This window comes from Myiozetetes cayanensis, unplaced genomic scaffold, assembly GCF_022539395.1.
Source record: "Myiozetetes cayanensis isolate MyiCay16 unplaced genomic scaffold, myiCay2020 scf23, whole genome shotgun sequence".
Classification (NCBI taxonomy): Eukaryota; Metazoa; Chordata; class Aves; order Passeriformes; family Tyrannidae; genus Myiozetetes; species Myiozetetes cayanensis.
In genome coordinates, this window is record NW_026087445.1 from 8,993,451 (window position 1) to 9,016,939 (window position 23,489).

The 23,489-nt window shown below is 48.1% G+C and overlaps 2 protein-coding genes across 10 annotated transcripts in view; one reads left to right on the forward strand and one right to left on the reverse strand.

Annotated features, from left to right (window-relative positions):
* Nucleotides 1–4,740, forward strand: part of DAB2IP (DAB2 interacting protein) — a 158,592-nt gene extending 153,852 nt beyond the window's left edge. For all 9 annotated transcript variants that reach the window (XM_050320117.1, XM_050320116.1, XM_050320115.1 and 6 more), the window contains 3 exons: nucleotides 1,848–2,050; nucleotides 2,549–2,636; nucleotides 3,666–4,740. In XM_050320117.1, the coding sequence (XP_050176074.1) occupies nucleotides 1,848–2,050; nucleotides 2,549–2,636; nucleotides 3,666–3,833 (459 nt within the window). In that variant the 3' untranslated portion in view covers nucleotides 3,834–4,740. The remainder of the gene's footprint in view (nucleotides 1–1,847; nucleotides 2,051–2,548; nucleotides 2,637–3,665) is intronic.
* A 7,563-nt stretch (nucleotides 4,741–12,303) lies between these two features.
* Nucleotides 12,304–23,489, reverse strand: part of TTLL11 (tubulin tyrosine ligase like 11) — a 36,964-nt gene continuing 25,778 nt past the window's right edge. The window contains 3 exon segments of the mRNA XM_050320128.1: nucleotides 12,304–14,763; nucleotides 16,665–16,771; nucleotides 18,750–19,007. Coding sequence (XP_050176085.1) covers nucleotides 14,474–14,763; nucleotides 16,665–16,771; nucleotides 18,750–19,007 — 655 coding nt within the window. The 3' untranslated portion in view covers nucleotides 12,304–14,473.

Genomic DNA, 23,489 nt, shown 5'->3' on the forward strand with positions numbered 1-23,489 from the left:
CCTTCCTGTGCTCATTCTGCTGTGCTGTGTCATTTGGGGACTGTCACCTCCTGAAATCCAAGTGAGATGCCAAAGGCATCATCGTAGGGCCCAGGAGGTCCAAGGCAGCAGCTCCCAGCTGCCCCAGGAAGAGCAGGGCAGAGGTTTTGGGTTCAGCCCATTCCTTACTCTGAGCAGGGCACACACTGGTGGGGTTATAAACCCCTGTGGCACTGCAGTGTCCCTGTCCCAGGTCCAGGGGGCCCTGCCCTGCTGTCTCATTGCCATGCAGCATCTTTCCTTCCTCTGCTGTGCCATCAGTCACTGACATCCAAGATCACCATTAGCATAATCTCTCTCCCCATTACCGTAAGACATGAATGGTAACCAAGAATGAGAGAAGTGTTCTAGAGACAGGAGCGACTCCTTCGGGCTCTGAGGCCTCTGCTGCTCTCCTTTGAGCTCACTTACGCTGCTCCTATTTTAAGGCTAGGGTAGGTATTTAATCTTTCCTGTTCGAGCACCTCCCTGCTGTCTGACTTTAGTGCTTCTGTGCAGCTGCACGGGCGTTTGTGTCCCCTCCTGGTTGCAGGTTCCATGTGCACCCCCTGTCCTTTCCCTGCTGCACCGAGAGCTTTGCTAAAGGAAAGTTGGGGTGCTCTGTCCCGGGCAGGGGGAGCTCCAGGTCCTGCCCTCTGCCAGCCTCACTGCGGGGCTTGGGCAGTTCAGGAAGACCATCAGCTTCCTGAGTCCTCAATCCTTGGGAATAGCAGCTGTTTTTGCTGTGCCTGGAGTGCTGCCCTTGCCTGTCCCTAGAGCTGATCTGGGGTCACACACCCCAGGAGGGCTCTCAGATAATGGGCACGACCCAGTCCATCCCTGCAGTGCTTACCCAGGCGCATTTCTGAAAGTTCATGAATAACACTTGTAGCTTTAACAGCCTTCAGGACTCAGATGAGAGGCTTTTTCCCATATCTGGCTCTTTGAAAGCAGCTTGTCACATTATCAGCTGCGTGTTAATTATTCAGAGGTTATTCCAGTTGAGATTCTTTTCCAAAGACAATTTCCAAAGATAATTTTTTGGAATTAAAGCAGGTTTTTTTGGGCGCACACTCACTGGATTTTCCTTTAGCAAAGCAGGTTGTACTGAATGCTGTGCTGCTGCAATAGTTGAACCCAGTTTTACCGAGTTCAAAAGCTCTTAATTTTTTTAATTGCTTTCTGTGATCCTGCTGCTGATTTATAGCTTCACCCCAATGAACAGTACAACTGCGGGGTCTTAGCTTCACGCAGTGGCTCTTCTTGGATTGATCCCTGGTTTGAGATCTGAGTGTGTGAAGTGCTGGGCCCCAAAAAAAGCAGGAGCGCTCCGTGCCCTGCTCGTGCCCAGCGCGGTGCCATCGCCCTGGTGAAGCGATACCGAGCCAGCAGCGTCCTGCCTTTGTCACTGCAGCTCGTGCTGGGCTCCCAGCCTGCCCAGAGCCCCCCAGTTTGTGCTGCAGGTGAAGAGCTCCTGCGTGAACCCCCAGCCCCAGCGCTGCAGCCCCTCCTGCCTGCGCGGAGGGTGCCGGGTGCCTTTGCCATTCGCTCGCTCTAACCTGCATTTCCCCTGTGAAATGCCAGACTCTGCTAACAGCCCACTCTCTGCACTGCCAGTGACCTGCCCTGGACCCGGGATCCCTCCTAGTGCAGCGGAGAAGACGGAAGAGGAGGTGTCGGCGAGCGGGGTTGTCTGACACGGGTTTGCAGATAGTCTGATCCGAGAGAGGGGCGTGAGCGGGTTTGGGGTAACCCCTGGCACGGGCAGAGCCCTGCGAGGTAACGTGCCACATGTGTTTTCTCCTCCTGTTCTGTCCCTGGGCGCTCAGTACCAGCAGGACCTGGTGGTGCTGCAGGACAAGCTCCGCATCTCCAACAAGAAGCTGGAGGAGTACGAGACCCGCTTCAAATGCCAGGAGGAGACCACGCAGAAGCTGGTGCTGGAGTACCAGGCCAGGCTGGAGGAGAGCGAGGAGCGGCTCCGGAGGCAGCAGGAGGATAAGGAGATCCAGATGAAGGGCATCATCAGCAGGTACAGGGGATGGCAGTGCTGGGCAGCCTGGCTGGGGTTACAGCTGATCCCTCCCATGTGGGTTTCCCTCTCAGTGTTACCTGGGACAAGGAAAACCACAGCATTTTCCTGATTCACAAGGGCAAAACTTGAGGAGGGGAGAGCTGGCAGCCCATCCCAGCTCCCAGAGGCTCTGGCAGGCTTGTTCATATAGCTAAGGATCTCACCACCATCCCTCACTCCTAGCTCCAATTCCCTTTCTCCCACCCAGTGGGATTTGTGTTTACATTTGTCTGGGACACCTTTACCTGAGCCAAGCCCAATGAGTGCTTTCACTCAGCCCTTGAGCCCTTGTAAATGGGTCACTTCAGCTTCGGGCTGGTCTTCTAGAGAGAGCTCCAGGGACGAGTTAAGAGCCAGGAAAACGTTTGGTTTGTATGTAAGAGGAGGTGGAGTGTGAGACTCATACCTGGGCTTAGCAGAGCCCAGCCAATGTAAGGTTCTCCTGTCTGTCCCCAGACTGATGTCAGTGGAGGAGGAGCTGAAGAAGGACCACGCTGAAATGCAGGCTGCCGTGGATTCCAAGCAGAAGATCATCGATGCACAGGTGAGTCCCCCGTGCCAGGGCTGCAGCAGTGCCAGCCCAGCGTGGGGAGACCATGGGGTGAGCCAGCACAGGCAGGCAGGGACAGGGCAGGCAGATTCACTGTCACAGCACTCACATTTGTGCAGCTCTGCAGCCTGGGAGTGTGGCAGGAGACACACAGGGCGTGGGGGTGGCAGTTTGGGCAGGGATCATGCCCACAGTTCAGTCAGTGAGTGGAAGGATCATATCCTGGAGCATTTCTTGGTGCTTTGTGTCCCAGTAATGCTTCCAGGCCCTGGCCACAAGGAACACACAGCCTGGCCAGAGCCAAGCCAACATGTTTTTTCAGCCTTTGGGTCATGGCTTGCAGGATTGGGAAGCTCAGTTACTGCTGGCAGTTACAGTGGAAGAGGAGCATCACATGATGGGTGCAAAACACTGTGCTTGGCAAACAGAACCTGAAAATACAGTCCATAATCTTTTAGTTTGTAACAGAGACCAGCAGCAGTGTCACAAAGAACAGGAGTGGCCCAATCAGGCTGCAACATAAGCTCTTGCTTCCATTCTGACAATACTGTAATTGGTGAGAGTTGCCATCAAAGACATCCTGGGAGGCTGCAAGTCATTTAAACTATTAATTTACACTAACAAAATCAATTAAACACTGACAGGAATAACTATCTTGGGAGAGCTTGGGTTTAGAAAAGGAATCCTACCATCTTCACAACAGCTGAGTTAGAACAAGCAGTACAATGAATTTCTGCATAATTGAATAATTAGAGAAACTTTGTTACCTCCATTTTCTTCAGGATCCTAAAACGAATGTAGCTGGCATTGCACGGGAAAAGGACATTTGTGGTCCTGCCAAGAGCAGCGGATTTCAGAAAACGCTGTGTAGTAGCGCTTAAAACCCCTGCACCTGAGAGTGCCAGAGAGAAGTGTCCTGGTCCAAGAGGCCTCTGGGTCACTGTCTGGGGACAAGCCCTGACATCCCAGAGGGACAGGGCTGGTTCCCTGGTGCTGACTGTGCCCTGTGCCGTTTGCTTGCAGGAGAAACGCATCGCTTCCCTGGACGCTGCCAACGCACGGCTAATGAGTGCCCTCACTCAGCTGAAAGAGAGGTACAGCATGCAGACACGTAATGGGATCTCCCCCACAAACCCAACTAAATTGCAGATTACAGAGAATGGAGAATTCAGAAACAGCAGTAATTGCTGACGCGCGGCGGGCGCTGCCGCGGGAGGAGGCCTGGCCGGAGGGACCCTGAGCCGAGAACGCCCGAGCACCAGCTCCTGACTGCGGACGGCGCCGACCCAGCCGTGGGAGATGCCAATGCCAGCACTTTGAGGGACGGGAATGTCGAGTGTGAGATGAGTGGCATAAGGAAATAACACATATTCGAGAATCGCTGTCACTGTTGGATTTGAATCAGTGTTTAATGTTTAAACAGAAGTAACCTTTTCCTTCCAAACTGGCCTAAAGGATATGCCTCACCCCTCCCCAGCAAGGAGTAACGTCCTTGTCGTGTCAGTCAGCGAAGTAAAGGGAGCTGGGCAGGGCCTGCAGCAGGCAGGGCCCGGTAAGCCCAGCCCGAGCGTGCTGCTGGATGTAGCGTCCGAGGGACGGCAGCAGAGCCCGGCCCGCTCCTCCTGTGCCTCCCCCCGGAGCACAGCCCTCCCAGGGTGAACCCCAGCCCAGCCCAGCCTCCTTCCCGATGTGGCCTGTGCGAGGCCACTGACTTTCACAGCATCCACAGGGCATTTACGCAGCTAATTAGTGTGTAATTAACTCCGCCCATCCAGGGAGCACAGTGCAGATGGAAGGTCAGGGCGTGCAGTGGCCAGAGGGGTGCTGTGTGGGGGACCCCGCTGGCAGGGCAGTGGAGATGGGCAGGACTGGTGCTGCTGGGGCTCCCGGGGTCCCTGGGCAGCCCAGGGGCACGGGGCCAGGCCAAGGCTCTGGCACAGGAGAGGAGGGAGGAGCTGGCACCTGGTGAATGGCGACCCCGATTCCTGTCAACTGCTTCTGCTCCCTCTCAAATAAAGGGGAAGAGTTGTGTAAGCAATAGCCCCAGGCACTGTCCCACCTGCACTTCCAGCCACAGAATAAAGTGAATGTTGCCTGAGCTTGGTCCCTGAGCTGTGATTGAGGGACAGGGGCTGGATTTGCCGGTGCCCGTTGTGGTAGAGGGGGAGCGAGGGGCTACGTGGAACGGCAGCTTCCTGCTTGACCGAGGGGTCGTTGTGGGGATGGAATGCTCTGTGAGGAGAGTTTTACTGTTTCTGGGGAGAAAAACAGACAAAGAAACAAGAAAAAGCCCTGAAGAACCATGAAGATCGGTAATTGTATTTCTTTTCTTTCACAGTATGCATTAGAAAAAAAAAGATCCCATTTTCTGGAATACTGTCCTCTTTAAATTGGGAATGAGCACTGCATGGAAATTAACCGGCTTGAAGAATGTAAAACATGGTCATAAGGGAGTAACCACCAAGAACAGCAGCCACCACCGAGAGCCCCCTTGTCAGGAGCACTGTGCAGGCCTAAGCCAGGATTAGACTTTCCCAGCGCAGACCCGGCACAGCCACGATGGCTCAGCGGAGGGGTCACCCCTTCACGGGGGTCGTGCCGCTGAGCCGCCACCACGGTGTGTTTGTTGGTTTGTGGTTCTTGCAGTTAGTCCTTCACGGGCCCCACTCTCAGAGCAGGTCCCTCGTTCCAGAGGGTTCCCTGAGATCCGGATGACAGTGCACAGTGTACAGGACATCTGCCTATGCTCCCACAAAGGGTCACACCCTGCTCAACGCCTGGCCTGGCTGCTCCTGCCATGGGTAGAAGTGCACAGGGACCAGGATGTGCCCCGAGCTCTGCTCAGGCACCATCTCCAACCTCGCAGTGCCCAGGCTGCCTGAGCAGGACACTTGGCCAGTAAGCTCTGCATTGCCGTGCTGCCCCGCAGCCGTAAGGCTCCTTAACAGCATTCTTCCACACGCAAAATTAAAGATGTTTTTCTTTTCCTACATGTTTTCCTGGTCCCTGGAAGCCCTGGGCCAAGCCCAGGAGGAGCAGAAGTGTTGCACTGAGGTCTCCACACCCCGCCAGCAGCTGCCGAGGGGTGCAGCACACAGCAGACCCCAAACGGAGCTCCTCAGAGCAATGTCATAACTCAGATCTTATGGCAAGTACAGTCACCTTTGAATTTTGGAGACTAGCACAGATGGCTTTGAAGAACCTCACAAAACTGACAAGGTTACAACTGGAGAAAGACCCAGACAGGTTAGGAATATACAGGGTACTGTGAAGCGTTGGGTACGTGCACTCACATCTGCCACTGTCTCAGAGTCAAATACCCGATAAGAACCCTGCAAAAAGACTTATTTTAAATGCTGTTGCCCTGAGATGTGTGTGTAGAGCTGATTGTTTTTGAATTCTCACTATTTGTGTTGCGAGAGACTGGAGTTTTTCAAGACAGAAGTAACATAGAGGAATGGAAACGCTCACAGGGCACGGGGGCAGGCGCCCACCACGACGTTTCCATTCATACATGGAAGTAATTTTGGGATGCAGTCAGTGCTCTCTCTAAGAGCTGGAAAAACACCCACAAACCAATTGTTTAGTGCTGAAGCTGAGCACAGTCCATCTTAATCTCCTCAACCACAAGCCAAGGCACTGCTCCCCCCCTGCCCCGATCTGTCACAAACTCCTGGTTAACCTCAGACTTGCAAATTACTGAACACATTGTTCTGCTGAAAGAGCAGGAACGCTTAAATCCTTCCATAGCCAGTTATTAAAATCTTAAAAGTTCCAGTGCCAACACCTTCTGGAGTTATTGCTTAGTTTCCCAAGCCAGTATGAAAAGAAATTCAAATCAGGACAAAGTCTCATTGCAGTAGAGTTCCCCACTCCCCCATTTTTCCCTGTCTCCTTCACCTGCAATTGGCAACAACTGGACCTAACGGTGACCCTCCCCTAACAAGGTTTGGGGGCAGGTGTTGAGATCCAGGCTCAGTTCAGTTCTGTTCCCTCAGTCCGTGTTTCTGTTATTTATGAGCTGTACCCTGATGTGTGTGTGGGGTGTGTGTGTGTGTGTGAGGGTCCTGCCGTGGCCCCGGAGCTGGTCCCTGACAAAGCAATACCAGAGGTGACCCCGAGAGGTGCTGCAGCACCAGAGCCAACAACCACTATCCCGAGGTTCTGTGCTTGGCTCCATTTTTCCTTCCCGGTTCTTGCGCTTTCTCCAGCGAGAGGCTGTTCTAGTGCAAACTCGTCAAAGTGTAAACAAAGCAAAAACACTCCGATTTTTATCTTAATACAAGTCTTAATATTTTTTTGTAAATGTTTTCAGTGTTTACTGTACCGTATCTATCTCACTAACAGTTGTATATAGTAATTTAACTTCTGGTGCTGCTTATTCGGTCGGGATTTGGCTGTTACGTCACTGCTGTGTCGGAAAGGTGGGCTCGAGTTGGCAAATCTGGATCCACCCCAGGTTCTGCATCCCGTGGGGATCTGAGGGAAGGGGGAGGGACACAAGGCAGGGATCCAGATTTGCGGTGGGCCCACCTCAAGGATTCTGTTGTAAGAGTTTTGATGGGGGGTTTTGTTAAACTGTAGTGAAGGCTCCTGAAAACCGAGCGGGTTTGTGTAGAGGGGACGAAATGGACTGACCAGAATCCCACGGTCTCTGCAGACTGTAAGTATCTTCCTTTTGGACAGGGATTGTGGCTTCAGTGCCAAAAGATGGGAGGGACCCAAGTCCTTCCCCATGCCAACCAATACTACAGTGTAGTCACCAGCCCCTTTTGCACCAGTCCAAGCAAATCCTGCCGCCATCCAAAGAGTCCCGCGTCGCTCCACGTTGTCATTTGAGTCTGGTTGGTTTTGTTTTCTGCTTTTGCAGCTGTAAAGCACTGATTGCACTGTGAGAACACACGGGGAACCCTCTGGCCTGGGAGCCCCATAGGTTGCTGCAGGGTGCAGGACAGGGGTTCTGCAACTATGAATACTCCTAAAGGGCAAAGGGACTTGCTGGACCTACGTGAGGTGTCACAGGCTCTTCTAGGAAAGCAATCAGCAAGGAGTCAATCATTCCCAAAGTTTAGATAGCTCATAGGATTTCCCCTGTCCCTAATGTCCGTTCCAGATGCAATAGAAAACACACTGAGGCCTGTTCTGTGATGGACAAGGAGGGGATTTTGTCACAGGATTGGCAGATCCACTGATGTGTTCAGCCAGGACAGCCACGGGCTGTGGGCCAGGATCTGATGTGCAAGGGGCTCATTTTCCCCAGAGATCCCAGGGCAGGGAGAGTGGCCTGGGGTGATGCCTGAGAGCAGCCTGTGAGCAGCTGTGTGTGTCCAGCAGCCCCCCGAGGTCCCTGCCCTGTCCTTCACTCACAGCTCTGCCTGGGCAGTGCCAAGGGAACAACTGTGACTGTCCCCAGGCAGGCACTCTGTCCTTCCCCCACAGTGACTGTCGGGGTCACCTCCTGCCAAAGGTTTGTGTTCAAAGCAATCCAGGCCTCCAGCCTGGCACCTGCGTGGCTCAGAGCCACCAGGAGCTCCCTTGGGTGGCCACAGGAGGGGACGCTGCCCATCTCCCTGCCCATCTCCCAGCAGGTCCTGACTCCCCAGGGCAGTTCAGAGGATGCTCAGCCACAGAAGGGCAGCCCCCACCCTGCCCTGACAAACTTTTGCCTTTCCCGTGGGGACAGTCCCACCTGGGGGAGCGGGACGGCAGCGCCAGAACGTGCAGCTCACGGGCCTCACAAACCAGTGCAGTCCTGAGGGCACTGCACAACATCCAGAAACAACCACGCTTGGGAAAAGGGTGTCACGTTCAAGCATTGAGTTTTACAGATCACCTGAGCTGTGACATTGCTGTAAATGCCATGTGGCTCTGCATCAGCTACCAGTACCCCAGAGTGCAGCCTCCATCTTCACGTATTCCTTTATCATACATCACTGTGTCTTAAGATATACCTCTCTCTGTATATCTGCTTAGGCTGATACTTGTTCCTGATAAGCAGTCGCTATGTTTTATATCCTCTTATAAAGAAAAAATTTTTTTTTGTAAGTATGTTTAAAAAAAAAAAAAGCAAAGTGGAAGTGTTTGCTGAATCTCCTTCAGCTCCTTTTAAACTATGTAATAATGTACAGAGAAAGTTGTTGGTGTTCAAAGAAATGATGTGGCTGTGCAATTTATGTACATTTGCAATTAGAAATATTAAAGATTTATTTAGATATTTTACATAAGTGCCCCAGCACCTCTACTCAGTCATTTCCAGCTTTTAGAGCACCCTGGCACATGCCACATGCACACACGAATGTGTCTTACCTGTCTCTCCAAACGGATCCCTGGGATCTGCTCCCCAGTAGCATTTCAGCCCTGACCTGGCTCCACCACCTTCCCTTCCAGCACCCGTCACACGCTCAGGGGGGTCTGGCAGCCCCCACCACGGCCCCTCCTTCCAAACCACCCTTCTGCCTCTCCAGTAAAGGCAGAAAGCTTGGAGGAGAGTCATTAAAACCCTGGGCAGCATCAGCATCTCTGCCTCATTAACATCACCGTAATGAGCTCCTCCAGGAGCAGGGGGAGACAGGCTGGCTGCGTGGAAATGAGTCGGGATGTGAGAGCACCTGTGGCTGTTCCTGAGCTGTGGCTGTTCCAGCAGTCTGGACCCAGGCTGGGCACGGGTCTTGAGCCAGACAGGAGAACCCTCTGCTGCTCCTGCCAGAACAGGCACCTGCCCAAGGGGAAGGCAAAAACCCACCCAGGCCACAATTCCTCCCTTAAGGCCTTGCTGTCCCCCTGCCATCCCCCCAGCCTTGTTGATATTGAAGGCTGAGAGAAACAAAAAAAACATCCCTGGAAACACAAAGCATCTCAGGAAATGCTGTGAGGAGGGATTAGTCCAAACCACCTTGACTTGATAAAACCTCTTTAGCAGCTGTTCTGGCTTCCCTCGAGCAGAGCCGAATCCTCACCCACAACACCCAGAACATCCCTGGGCACTTGACAGCTTTTGGCATCCCCGGCTCCAGAGCCCTCCCAGGGGTGACAACCAAGGCAGTGACAGCATTAGGCCAATACTTGGCCAAGCTGGGGCCTTAAGAGCCTTTCTGTTCCAGTGGGAGGGAGGCAGGAGGTGCAGGGATGAGATTCATACCCAGGGTGGGTAGGGACAGAAACAGTTTGTTACTGTTCCTCCAATAATAAATAATCTCTAATCTTTGCTGCTGACAATCATCTTTCCCTCACGGCTTCCCAAGCCCTCCCCAATCAGCTCCCACTGCAGTGCAGTGGGTGAACATCAGCATCCTCATTTTCACAAGGGGCATGTGCAGCAAGAGCACAACTTTTCCAGGGCCTCCTGAAAGCTACAGAGCCCAACCCAAACCCATCCTGCTCCCCTCTCCGTGCACAGTCCCGGCTCCTGAGCACACCCCCTCTGCAGCAGGAACTCAGGCAGGCAGTAAACAAACCTCGGCAGCCTCGGCCCCAGAGACAGCGGCCGCTCCTGCCAGGGAAGTCAATAATGACAGGCAAGCAGAAAGGAAGGAGCTGGAAGAACAAGAGTCATTAGCGGAAACTTGTTGTTTGTGCTAATTAGATCATTATCTGGAAACTGTTATTGATGTTGCTGTTTCAGCTCCTGCTGCTGTTCACAACTTTATTTTATCCCTGTCTATTGACTGCCCACACTCTCCCATGTCCTGCAGGAAGGGCTGGCGGTGCCAGGTGAGAGGAAGGGACTTGTACATCTGCAAGATTTCTGCCAGCACAGCTCATCACATAAATAATATTGATGCAGGCCTTGTTCATGATCAGATTTCCCCACTGGTGGTATGAGCCATAATTGAATAACCTCAAACATTTGATTTTTTTGCCACTTCTTCAGGGAATGAAGCCTGAATAAAAGAGCTCCCAAGTTGACTGACTTTGATTTATTACAGTCATTGTTACTCCTCCTGGTCCTCCCTCACCCCCTGAGCAAGGTGTGCTGGGGGACCTGGGCTGACAAGAGGACAAACATGAGCCTCAAGACTCCAAACTACAAATCAGGGAGCTGGGTTGGCATCCATAACTCACATTCCCACTTTTTCCTGCTTGCTCACTGGTGTATCTGACCCTGACCTGCAAAAGGGCTTCTGTACTGATGAGGCGTAGGAAGAGGGAAAATTGCATCACATCAGGAATGGGAATACTGGGAAAGCCCAGCAGGTGTGAAGACACCCTGCCTTCTGCCTCCCCTGCTGTCCCTCCCTGAGCTCTGCTTAACTCACCAACTCACCCTGCTGCACGAAACAGAGACATATTGGAATAAATCACCCCCAAGTTAAAGCAGCCATCAGCCATCAGCAACCACCACAGGCCCAGGGCCGGGGTAATTCAGTGGGATATGCTTGGGCATGCAAGGTAATAGGTTCCAGCTGAATACCATGTGATACAATCTCTTCAATGGGAGGTTAAATGAGGCTGAGACAGAGACCAGATGGATTTATCTGGGTAGTGCTGCTGATTTTGTGTGTGTGTGCTTAAGGTGAAGTGAAGGTAAGTAAGGCAGAAATAATCCGAGAGAAAAGCAGGAGCTGGGCAGGGATAGCAGGAGGGGCCTCATCCTGCTGGAACAAACCCAGCGAGCAGGAGGATGCTCTCAAGGCACTACAGATGGGAACAGCCAGAGAAAAATAAATACTTTATCAATCTCCCCTTACGGAGGAACAACCAGAGGGCAGAGCAGGACAAGTGAAGCGTGGCTGGGCAGATGCAGGCACCTCACTGACGAGGTTCCAGCAGGATTTAGGAGCCCAAACACCATCTCTCATCCACCCAGGACCTCTGCAGCAGGGGAAGGGACCAAATTGGTCCCGTGCCCAGGCACAGCAATGCCCTCCCTCCCCATGGAGAAAGCTTTGGAACCCTCACCAAGGCAGGGATGGGAGCAGAGCTCTTACCTAAAAAAAGCAAGTGCTCAGCACATTCAGGCTACACACGAGACTGCAGGGAAGGGCAGCTGAAATTCTGGACTCACTTGCCTCAAATCTTCATTAGATGTTGCTTTATTCTGATTTCTATCCAGAGAGGAATACCAGACCCGGTGTGTCTGATAAGGAGAAAGATTTCACTGGTGTACAATATCCATATCATGTATGTCATAAATGGAATAATGAGTGCTGTGATATCCTCTGAAAAGAATATATAGAAAAGTGCTATTAAAACCCCAACCTTTCATGTATTGTGACTGTAGTTAGAGAGGTACCTCAGGATTAACAGATTATCAGTGCATTAGCATTCATGTTCTGGATAATGTGTCTCTGGCCATTTCCATGGGCACAGACTGGTAACTCAAAGGCTCTATGAAATTGGATGCTAAATAATATCCAGAGGAAATTGAATTAGACAGGAGGGAAGAGAAATGTGACTGCCATTAAGTCTCTAAAGAACATTCCTGGTTTATCCCCTCCCCCTCTCTGTGAATAATATGGCATTCAATTTTCCAATTATGTAAATACAAGAACACTGGATTACTAGAGGCAGATAATTGAATATTTTGACTATTCTACGAGGGACCCTTCATATCTGAAGTGGGAGATGAATAGGGTGTGCTGCACCAGCCTGTGGATGCTCAGGCTATAAAACCCTCTCCTAGATCCAGAGAGTATAAAGATCTCCAGCACAGAGAGAGATCTTATCAGTGTTCAATATACAATAGTTAATTTATTCCACTGATAGCAGGGTAAGTTATACAATAGCAAAACTTGCATAATTTAGGCCACAGATTGTACTACTTGAAAGGTGCAAGGAAAGGCATTCACAGGCGCAGCATTTCCAATCCGGCTCCTCCGTAACTCCCTTTCCAGGACATCAATCACGAGATGAGAGGAACTGTAAGCTATTTTCCAGTAACACACTGCCAATCGCAAGACAAATGTCAGATGTCACAAAAGGAGAAGTAACCATTTTTCAACTTGTGAATGTCTTCAAATATGTTACAATGAAAGTGCAAAAAAAAAAAATGACCCTTTCAGCTTCATTTGTTCTGACAGATGCCAGACCCTGGAGTTTGGCATTTTATCTTCATACTGCAATAATCTTTATGAAACTCAAACAAGGCTGAGGGCAGTGGCATTAGTCTACAATTGTCCTCTTATGTACAACACATAACATTTCAAACAGTCTGGCCGTTGAACTAAAAAAGATCATCTACTTCTATTTTATTGGTGTTACAGGAAAAGATAAGGAGAAGGGGCTCCCACACCTGAGATTAACACATGCTGGGGATTAGTTATGTGTGGGCACAGCCTGGCTCCTGCATTGCACTGCCATGCTGCTACTGCCACTTGGGGAGAACACATGCTGCTTAAAGTGAAATCAGGGGACAAACTCAAACCACTCCCTGAAGTAAAAACTCACTCGGTGCCACGTGTGCATTTAGTCCATGACATGGAATGGGTGGACTCCCCCTCACTGACACTCTGCTTCCTGAATGGACACATTTCTGGAGCACCAGCACCGGCACATTCCCACCTGGAGCTCAGGGAATGTTCTCCAGTCCAAAGCTCAGTGCCCAGCTCAGAGCTCTGCCATTTCTGACAGGGTGGAGGACACTAAAACATAAGCAAAGTCATTAACATTGAAGAGCAGAACAAAGGAGGAAAATCAAACTCAGATGTAGCCATAGATTACAGGAATAAAATATGAGACCACAAAGGGTTTCACTGAACAGCCCTGAAGTTCCCAGTTATTTCTGTGCTTATTACACATGTCCTGTTATTGCAGCCAGTCTCTGTTGTGCTCAGCCCCCCTAAGAAGCATGTGAAGTTATGGTTCATTTCCTGAAAAATAAGACTCCTCTGAACAATTCCAGTGGTATAGCCCAGCAGTTCTGACACAATATCCTATCAAACAATAGAGATCTAATTTTTACAGACTTACACTGTTACTTAAGGGGAAAAAATTAATACTGAGTGCAAAGACACACAAAAATTCTGCTGTAGATGTTACTGCAGGTGCCAGCAGGGTAACAAACGTGCAAATGGCAAAAAATGAACAAACCTAGAATACAGTTAGTTTAGGCTGAAGTCAGTGACAGGACTGGTTTCACTGGAATTTAAACTGTACAGCTTTCTGCAGAAGCAGTGCCGAGTCCCTGAAGACAAAACCTCAACTTCATTCACCAAATTTGACTTAAGGAAGCAAATTTTTTTTTTCAGTGAATAAGTGTGAGCTTATTGATTCTGTGGAAGCAAAAGGATAAGTAGCTTCAGTTTTTCTTTAAAAAACTAACAGTACTTGTCATGGCAAAGACACGTACAAAGAAGTAGAAGCCAAAATAGGATTTCAGTGTTTTAAGTCTGTCTCTAAAAAATAAGTACACAATGACCAAATCTGTATCGATTCCAGCGTGTACAGCCAAGCCATTGAAAGAAGAGGGGTCAAAGCCTGACGTCTGACCACAAATGTAATTCCAGGTTTCAGTTTTCCAAAGTCTGGCGTTTGGGACTGCAGCTCCTTCCTTGGTTTCTGCGCCACGTCCTGTGCTCACAGAGCAGTGTAATCCCTTTGACACGAGTGTGCCTCTCCACTGGTGCAGCCAAGCCCAGGGTGCTGGTCCTTCCCTTCATGCCTGGTTTCCAGCACTCAGGAGGGAAGGCCCCGTTTGTCACGGGAGGTAAAGAGACAGCCATTGCCAAGGTCGGTATTGGAGAATGGCAGCTTGCAGAAGACTTTTCCAAGACCATAAATAAAAAACCAGCTGGAATAAACAGCTGTGACGCTCAGGTGAAGGAATTCAGTGCCTGTGTCTCCCCCAGCAGTTCAGGGGCACAGCTGGGAAGGAACCCCCCGTTCTGTCCCCCCTAGTTGCGCTGGTTTCTGTACTCGGCCAGCTTGGTGGCCGTGGCCGTGCGGGGCAGCAGGGCGGGGGCAGATGGGCTGAGGGGCAGCCCCTCGGCCTGGCAGGGCCCCCCAGCACCCCCTCGGCGCTCTGGGACCCCCCAGCCCCACAGCAGGCGCTTCTCGTCCAGGGCAGCCAAGTGACACTCACAGAACTCGATCAGCGACAGCACCTGCTCGTGCAGAGGGAGGGACTTGTACTTCTTCTGGGCCAGGCAGAAGAAAGCTTCCACAAAGGCTTGCAGGCACATTCCTGCAAGGAAAAGGTGTTTACAGGGGATTCAGAGCGCAGTTCCCTGGCATTCCTCGGGCATAACACCATCTCTTGCTCCCTGTGGCAGCAAGACCAAACGTGCATATGCTGGGTGTGGACACTACAAGCCAGTTAACACCTTTTCATTTAAATGGCAGCCCTCTGGAATGCTCAGAAGAAAAGCAATTGTCTGCCTGCCAAGGTTGTGTTTGTGTGTCACACACAGGAGCTCACTGAGTGCCAGTGCAGGGTAAGCCCAGCCTGGGCTATGCACAGTGATATTCCCTGTCACTGAGGCAGCTTCCTCAGCCTGGAATCCAAACTGGTGCAGCAACAACCCATCTTAAGACATTGGACCATTAAACTGCTGTGATATCAGCCTTGATTTCTGCTGCCTCAAATACTGAAACCAAATCACACACACAGGAACATGCTGAGCATCGAGGAAAACAATCCAGCTGGAGAGAAAAACAAGGCTGTGTCGGCAACTGAATCGAGTCTTTTGAACCCGGTGTTTTCAGAGACAGCCCAAAAGTTCACAGCAGCGTGCCCTTTGAGTCTGCAGCACTGTAAGGACAACCCCACTACCAAGCATCACCTCTCAGGGATGTGAGTTCATCTGAAGCGTGACTTCCTCTCTGCACAGGTACGAACCCTTTTGAAGGTGAAGAGGCCATTTGTTCAGCCAGACCCACTAACTCCACAACGGTGGTTTTGTTTCAACTGAATGAAAAACAAACAGCTGAAGTGTGCAGTGCCAAAAAATGTCTGTGCTATAATAAAACTCTGCCCCTTCACAAACAAAAGGCCCCTGCAGAAGCCACATGCTGCAGTACAGACTCTTCAGGTGTTGTTCGATCACATCTCACTAATAACACATTTACCACAGCCAAGGGGAAGAGGGGCTGGGTATTAACACTAATTATTGTATTTAAAACCTTGAAGTAATACCTACTCGAAATCTTAATTAAGAAGCCAGACCCCAATTGGCTGTGCAGAATGGCAGCCACAAGGCACAGTTAGAGCTGCTTTGTGCTTTAACTGGCTCTCCCAGTTTGAACAGACACTTAAGAAGATTATTTTAGGACGAGATATTGAAAGGTTTGGGGTTTTTAACTTAGTGTTGGCTTACTGATGCTGCAGGAAAGGCACCTTTTCAAAATATGACAATTACATTCTGAAGTATAATTTCTCTCAACCAAGGCTGCAGCTGGGGTCGTTTACAATCTTGGCTGTAAAACAGCTTGCAAAGGAATTGTTGAGTTATCTGAAAGCAGCAGCTGCCAGCTCAGTAAATTATTTTATCAGTCATGGTGAGCTGCAGGCAGGGAAACCACCTCTGGTAGCACACACACTTTCTCCCCCAGAAGTGACACTCATGTGAAGCGTATCACGAGAAAAGTTAGAAGCTGCTGTTTTAGAACAACAGAATTAATTATGATTGCCATGGTTAGAGTTGGGAGTGGGCCAAACACAAAACCAACAGGAACAGGTGGGTACTTTGTGTTTTAACACCTAAAAAACATCTGGTTCGCTGAGACTGTCAATAAATCTCTTAATTTATGACAGCCTGAAGATTCAGTTCCATGTCTATTATTTTTTGCTAGTGAAATTTTATCAGCTAAGCACAGAAAAGACATACCCACCCTGAACTGCTAAATGCAAATACTCATATTTTACATACCTGTGAAACTGAGGTGACCCTAACCTACCTAAAGTAGTACTGCCCTGAAGGGTAAATGCCACAGAACTAACCCTAAGAACTGGCTGTTCACGCCTCAGGTGCACGGGCCTTGTTCCCATTTCTACTGAATGTCTGAAGTGTGCTTAAGCTACCAAAATTGGAAACAAATAACCCCAAAATTCAGCATCTGTAGTTTTGGAATACAAACCTGTGTTACCTGATTCTTTGTGGTCAATTCCCATGCTGTTCCACCTCCTTGTGATATCAATGTACAGGATATCTACAGCAGCCATTGAAAAATTGCTGTTACTCAGTTTGCAGTTTCTGTTAAAAAAATACAAAATAAAGAAGAGATTCTGATTACATCCAAACTCACAAGTAAGGAAAAATTCTGCAAGGGCAACTGGGAGACCGTGTTTACAGACCCACTGTAACCTGCTCAGTCTAATAACACACACAGAGCAGATATCAGACAGACCAGCGCTCATTAAGTGCTCGTATCTGAAAGAGAACAGGCCCAAACTCGGAATATTTCAATTAAAAATATGACCTGACCGTCACACAGAGCTTTCTCCCAGGCTACTGCCAGTACTCTGAGGCTGTAACAGAATGGAACTAATTGGTCCATTGTGACCCCCACCCAAATCTGCACGAGGCAGAGTTTGCACAGCAAAATACTCCTTTATTTGTCTGACTGATCCTGTTTGAAAAGGGCTGGAGGAAAACTTTCAGGCACAGCGTTGCTTCTCCATGCCTGAACACCGAAGGGATTTACCCTCGTGGTTCTGAACACTGCCTGGAGAACAGCAGCATCACCCTGGATGGGCTGCTGGGGCTGTGGAGATGTGACACTCCTGTGTCTGGGTCCGCAGTGCGGTGCTCATCGGAATATGGAAATTGGATGTGTGTCCAGGATTTCCAGATGTCTGGCAGCCTGGCTGCCACTCATGCCCATGCCAAAGAGCTGGCCAAAATTTCTAGCCTGAAAAGAAAAACAAAACAAACCAAAAAAAACCCACCCCAAACCTGGATAACTGAAAAGACTCTCACCCCACAAACCTCAGCAGAGCTCCTTAAAACAGAGAGCAAGGTCTGGCCTAGACAGTCCCAGAAAATCTCAGGCAGCACCCAAGCAAGGAGCAGAATCACATTCAGTGTTTCCCTTTTAGTTATTTTTTAGAATTAAGAAAATATTGAAGGAAGATAGATTCTGATTAGCCAGAATTTGGGTGACAGTCTGTGCAAGCACTTGCCCACACACACGTGCCCACACACGAAATCCTGCTGGTGGACCATTTTATTCCTGAGGAGTGATAGAGCTCACAGAAATGTGACCTTCCTTCTGAAATGAGCAGCAAAGACAGCACTTCACAAAAGGGCCATATAGCTGGTACAGATCCTCTGGGAAGAAACAAACAAAATATCTGCCAATAATAAAAGGTTGAATTTAACATGCATTAAGAAACTGCAAATACTATTTCATTCAGATAAGACAATCTATTTGAATATTCTTAAAAGAAAATGTTGGCATTTATTCTGTGTTCCTGACAAGTGCCAAAATAAGGCTGGATTAAACAACAGAAAATACAGAACTGGATGCAATCCTGTGCTGGTCTGTGGATAGAGCAGATGCCTTCAGTCATTTTCTATATATCGTAATTTGTATAAACCAAATTGTTTATATTCATTCCTGAATGCTAAATGCATCTGCATAGAAACAGGATCTGTGTTTTAAGAGTACATCTGCTGCTGCTGCTCATTTCTTTTGTCATAGTCAATCAAAGACAGAAAATGAGATATTTGGACCATGACTCAAACAGATATACCCATAAAAAAAACAACAAAAAAACCCTCCCAAGTAAAAAGCGTGTGAAAAAAATAAATTGAGTTCCTTGTCATTGCATGGTGCAATTTCACAATGCAAATCCTTCGTGCACAGTGCATCAGGAGCTGGCATTCGGGAATCCTTCCCGCGGGCTGGGGCGCACGGCTGTGCCCCCACAGCCGCCACAATCACATCAAGTGACCCAATTTCAGTTGTCACTTTCTCACAATGGTATTTCTACGATTTGCTGGGAACGTGACACGTCGACGAAGGCTGCAAATTGTATCTGCCAAAGTATCACTGATCTGCTGTCAAATAAAGGCCCCGCTCCCTGCCAGACACGGATTCACAGGTCAGGGATTTCAGGAGCTTGCAATGACAAAAACTTACCTATTTTACAACGAAACAGGCAATGTTAGGAGGCATTACAGAACCTACAGGTGCCCCACTACCAGGGCCAGCTTTCATCCAACCCACCTTATAAAGGTGCGGAAACCCGTCGGGCCCAGCTTGGTGGTGCCTTTGATGCCGAGGAAGCGGATGAAGAGCGCGGCCACCCTGTCCACGAGCCGCAGGTAGCTGAACTGCTTGGCGTACTTGGGGAACACCTGCTTGAGGCAGAGGGAGGGCAGTCCGGCCTCGGGGCTCCGGGGAGCGTCCAGCTCGGGCCGCTCGGCCGGCAGCGCATCCAGCAGCGACTCGCTCGACTCCGCCGCGTGCTCCAGGGGCAGACACCTGCGGCACAGGATCACACAGGGTGCGCTGGGAGGGACCAGAGCTCATCCCCTTCCACCCCACCTTCCACTGGAGCAGCCTGCTCGTGGTAGTCATGTCACCCGTGCCACCGAGTCACGGCTGTGCCGGTGGGACCCTCACCCTGCGGGTCACAAAGCACCTGCTCTGCCAAGAACATCACTACAAAATTTTAAACTGACGCCACCTCTTTTGTATCCACACCTACATTCACTGACGCTGAACGTCTATAAATGTGATCACTGCTGAGACAAAAGTCTAAAAAGTCTTTAAAAACAAATAGCAATCTTGGGTAGAACTTTGATAATGTCTCTCTTTGCTGCAGATAGCAAAGCAGAAAAATGTTATTTTTGTCGTTAGTTGAGTAAAGCCTAAAGTAACAAGTTATTAGTTTTGTTCTCTGTCATGTAGGATCGGATGGTGGTTTCACTGCCATCAAACACCTGCCAAAAGAGTGAGAGGATGTACAGCCAAGACACAACAAGCATGTAGGCTTCTATTTTTAATCTTAACAGGTCTGTTCATGAAGCTAAAAATTCAAATCTTCAGCCAGTTGAACCAGACCTTGACCAACTGTGAAATCTTGTGCTCAGTAGGAGAGAAGCTCATGCTGTTTGGAACACAACTCTTGTTTTGATGACGCCTGGAAGCCCCAAACCCTTTCTCATTCCAAATTCAACAGCGTTTGGGATTGTACGTTATTCATTCATCGTTAATGTGTTTAGTTAAAAAATATAAAGCTTTACTTTAAAAGGCACAGAGCTGAGGAAATTTCATTTTTTATAGAAAACACTAAAGAGCACTGTTAAAGGGATCAGCTTCAGAAGAATGAATTCTGGCCCCAGAGCTGCCTGGCCATAGAGGCAGGAGCTTTGTCCATCCCCCCTGCTCACTGAAACAGGACTTGTGCAACAACAGCTCCTCCTCATCTGCAAACCTGTGCTTGCTTCACAAATCTGTACCTGAAACACCTCTTAAATCTGTATTTCTTATCAGAAAAGTATTGGTAGCTTTTTTGTATGCTACTGCAAGTCTCATTCCTTTCCACTTATACATTGGGAAAGTCTGTAAAATATTTAAATCAGAACAAGAAAACTTAATTTAGTCTTTACTGCCAAATCTTGTACTTCCATTCAGTAAAAAAAAAAAAAAAAGGAATATACTTCTTAATTTGCTTTTGCAGGTTACTGCCTCTATAAAGTTTAATGCTTTGTTTTCATTCCTTAGTTTCCTCCCCCAAGATTTCTTTACGTTTCCTTTTCTAATGCACCAGAGCTTAATTAATATGACCATATAATTTGATTTCAAGTGAAAGGTGTATTTAGCACTTTTACTAAAACTCAGGCTTTTCAAAGTAAATCCTGCACAGGAGCTTGTCCACATCATGAATTATACACAGACCTGCCTATTCTGCACACTCACCTTTACTGACTTACACTGATTATATCCAGGTGCAATCCTCCACTGCTGCCACAGGCACTACCTCAATGAAAGTTTATTTTCTGTATTATTCAACTGGTATGCCCCCACCTCGGTGTGGTCTCCACACAACTAATGAAGACAAACTGCCTGGGTAGGCACAGCCAGGCACAGTGTCTATAAACACAGAATTTTACTGTGATCTGCATGTCTTTGCAAGGAACCAGTGCACAGCAGTTTTTTTGCCCCAGCCCTTAGACAAATTACACTCCTTGCAATGCACCATTACGTTTTCTCCTGCATTTCACTGCCATCTGCCATCACCACACCATAAGGGTGAGGGGGATGACTGAACTCCCCAAGGGCAGGGACACATCTCACTATCCCAGCCCTGTCCAACCTGGCCTTGGACACTTCCACAGCTGCTCTGGCCAACCTTGCCAACTGTCCCTGGAGAAGTCCTGCAATGGGGTTGTGGAGGAGGGACCAGAAAGTCCCCATCTCCAGGGGGAGAATCCTGCCCAGCTTCCCTCCATTAGCTCCTCTCTCACGGAATTCCCAGCAGGCACGGGGAGGAGAAGGAAGCTGAGCCCCACACTTGGAGCTGCTCGTTAGAATTAATTGTTTTGACTGACATAGCTGAGTCAGGCAAATGAATGAAAGGTCAAATACAAGGTAATGCTTCTGTTGCCACCCAGAAAAAAGCAAAGCTTAATTTACATACTAATGTCTGACCTCAATACATTAATTTCTCTAATTCTGCAGCTTATGACAGATCTTTCTTTAGAAATGATCAACTGTGGAGAAAATATTACTGCAGCTTTAAAAAAAAAATTTAAATTTTAATAAAGCTTGTGGAAACGACATCTAAGACTACTTATCTTTTATACATGATTATTAATTTATTAATGTTTCCACCATCCATGTTTTATCCTTTTCATTCTGACCAGCCCTAATCTTTATGCAAATGTAACGTTGCTAAGGGACAAACAAATCTGCAACTACTAATTAAAGGCTTCAAAATTCGCAGCATTTTGTATACTTGCACATAAAATTTCACTCCCAAATTCTCAATAAATTGGGGTAAGAATCACAATATTAATATTTCTAAGAATGATCACTTGCTATATTTTACATCTAGGGCATTGCTAGAAGTATAAATTAAGCAATTTTAGTATCAGCTTACAACTGCTTACCTAATAAAAGAAAATATTATGTTCTGGGTTCTGAAGCTATAATTATTCCCTCAGCTGAGCCTCTATTCTCCAAAGCAAGGACTATGTTAGCATAGTTAAAAGCAAAGAATATTTTGCATGACAAATCTATCTATCCACCCATTTATCACCACAGAATATGGACCTCCCAAGGAACCAAGCTGTGTTAGTACCTGGAGCGTGCAGTTACGACATGTTTGTGTTCTCATTCACAGAAATAAATCATTTAGGAAACTAAGGCAAAGCCTGAGCAGTGTCTCTGCATTATCAACCATTCATGAATTTGCTTTTATGAACTAATCCCATTACTTTTATTAACACAGACTTCCAGCACTCCCAGGATGTCATAGCAAGCAGTTTCATGGTTCGCCTGCATGTTGTGTGAGTAATCAGCTTCTGTTTTCTTCTGGCCACTGGTGAGTGTCATTTGAAGAAACCGAATATTCATCCCCTCTTCGCCCTCTGGCAAAGTAAAAAACATCAATAGCACAAGTATTTCCTCCTTTCAAAATAATAATATAGTAGCACAAAGATAAAAGTATTAAAGCAATGTTAAACCCACAGAGTAAGAGATTGTTGACGTTATGTTAGAAAAATTATTGCTCCAACGTAGAGTTATTCAACACTTGGAGAATGCTTTGAGGCAGGCAAAGCAACCCCAGTGAAGAGTCCATATTTCAAAGAGCAGAATCCATCAGATTAAACATAAGGATTGATAATCACCATGTTGTTGGCAGACAACGAACTTCTGATCATACCAAATACATTTTGAAAACACAGCAGCTGTTCAGTCTCTGGGAAGCACAAAGTGCTGAAAGCAGAATTTCAATCTCTCTCTGAGAGAAAAGAACCTGTATCTCTGCTAGAGAAATAAATTGGGTAAATCACTTCCCTTGGATTTTGATGTTATCGTGAGCATGACCAGGCCTAACTTCACTTGCAGCTTCCAGGTCTGAAACGGTGTGGAAGGGAGAGTTGGCAAATGCATTTCGGGTGAATCCATGGATAAATTAAAAGTGCATTCCACAGCCTTGCCATTTGCTTGACAAGACCAAAATAATTTCTCAGGCCCTTGGAAAAGTGAAACCCCTGCAGCCTGTCAGAGCCATCACAGCAGCTCTCACCCTCAGCACCCCTTCCACACTTCCCGTTCCTGTCCCACCAGTGGGATTTCCTTGCCACAGCCATCCGTCCCCTTTTGGAGAAGGATGGTTCGCTGCCTCTTCAGATTGATGGATTTATTATAAAAATCAACACTTCTCATTAAAGATTAAATGGCTTTTGGCAGAAAACAGAAGACTGGAAGTTTGCAGCCTTCACGCAGTGTTAATGAGCGCTTCCAAGATGCAGGAGCTTGGCGTGGATCCTGATCTGCTCCACACCGAGGACACAAAGCCACGGAGGAGAACATCACTGACATTTTCATTTCATATGCAGAGAAGACTAGAGCTCTGCTTTGAGAGATTTCTGCAGCCTTCCCTAACAAGCAGTTTAAATCATTAAGGAAGAAATGCATCTGAGGAATCTCAGGTGCTGAAAAAAACCAGCTATTTCCTAATTATTAATTGACATCACTTCCAACATTAAGAATAATGGTGATATCAGTCTGCATTAGCTACAAATTTATTACTTTTAATGCAACAGAAGCAGTGAATGCTTATGCTATTACCTGTCAGCTGTGAGTGCTGCAGAAAATATGGCATTACAGTAATGAAATAATGGATAAGCAATGCAAATTCTGCACCCAAAGACTCCATTCCACTGTAGCAAAAAATTATTATAGAACAAAGATCATTAAATACAGTCCCTGATACTTTATTTTTTGTGGAGG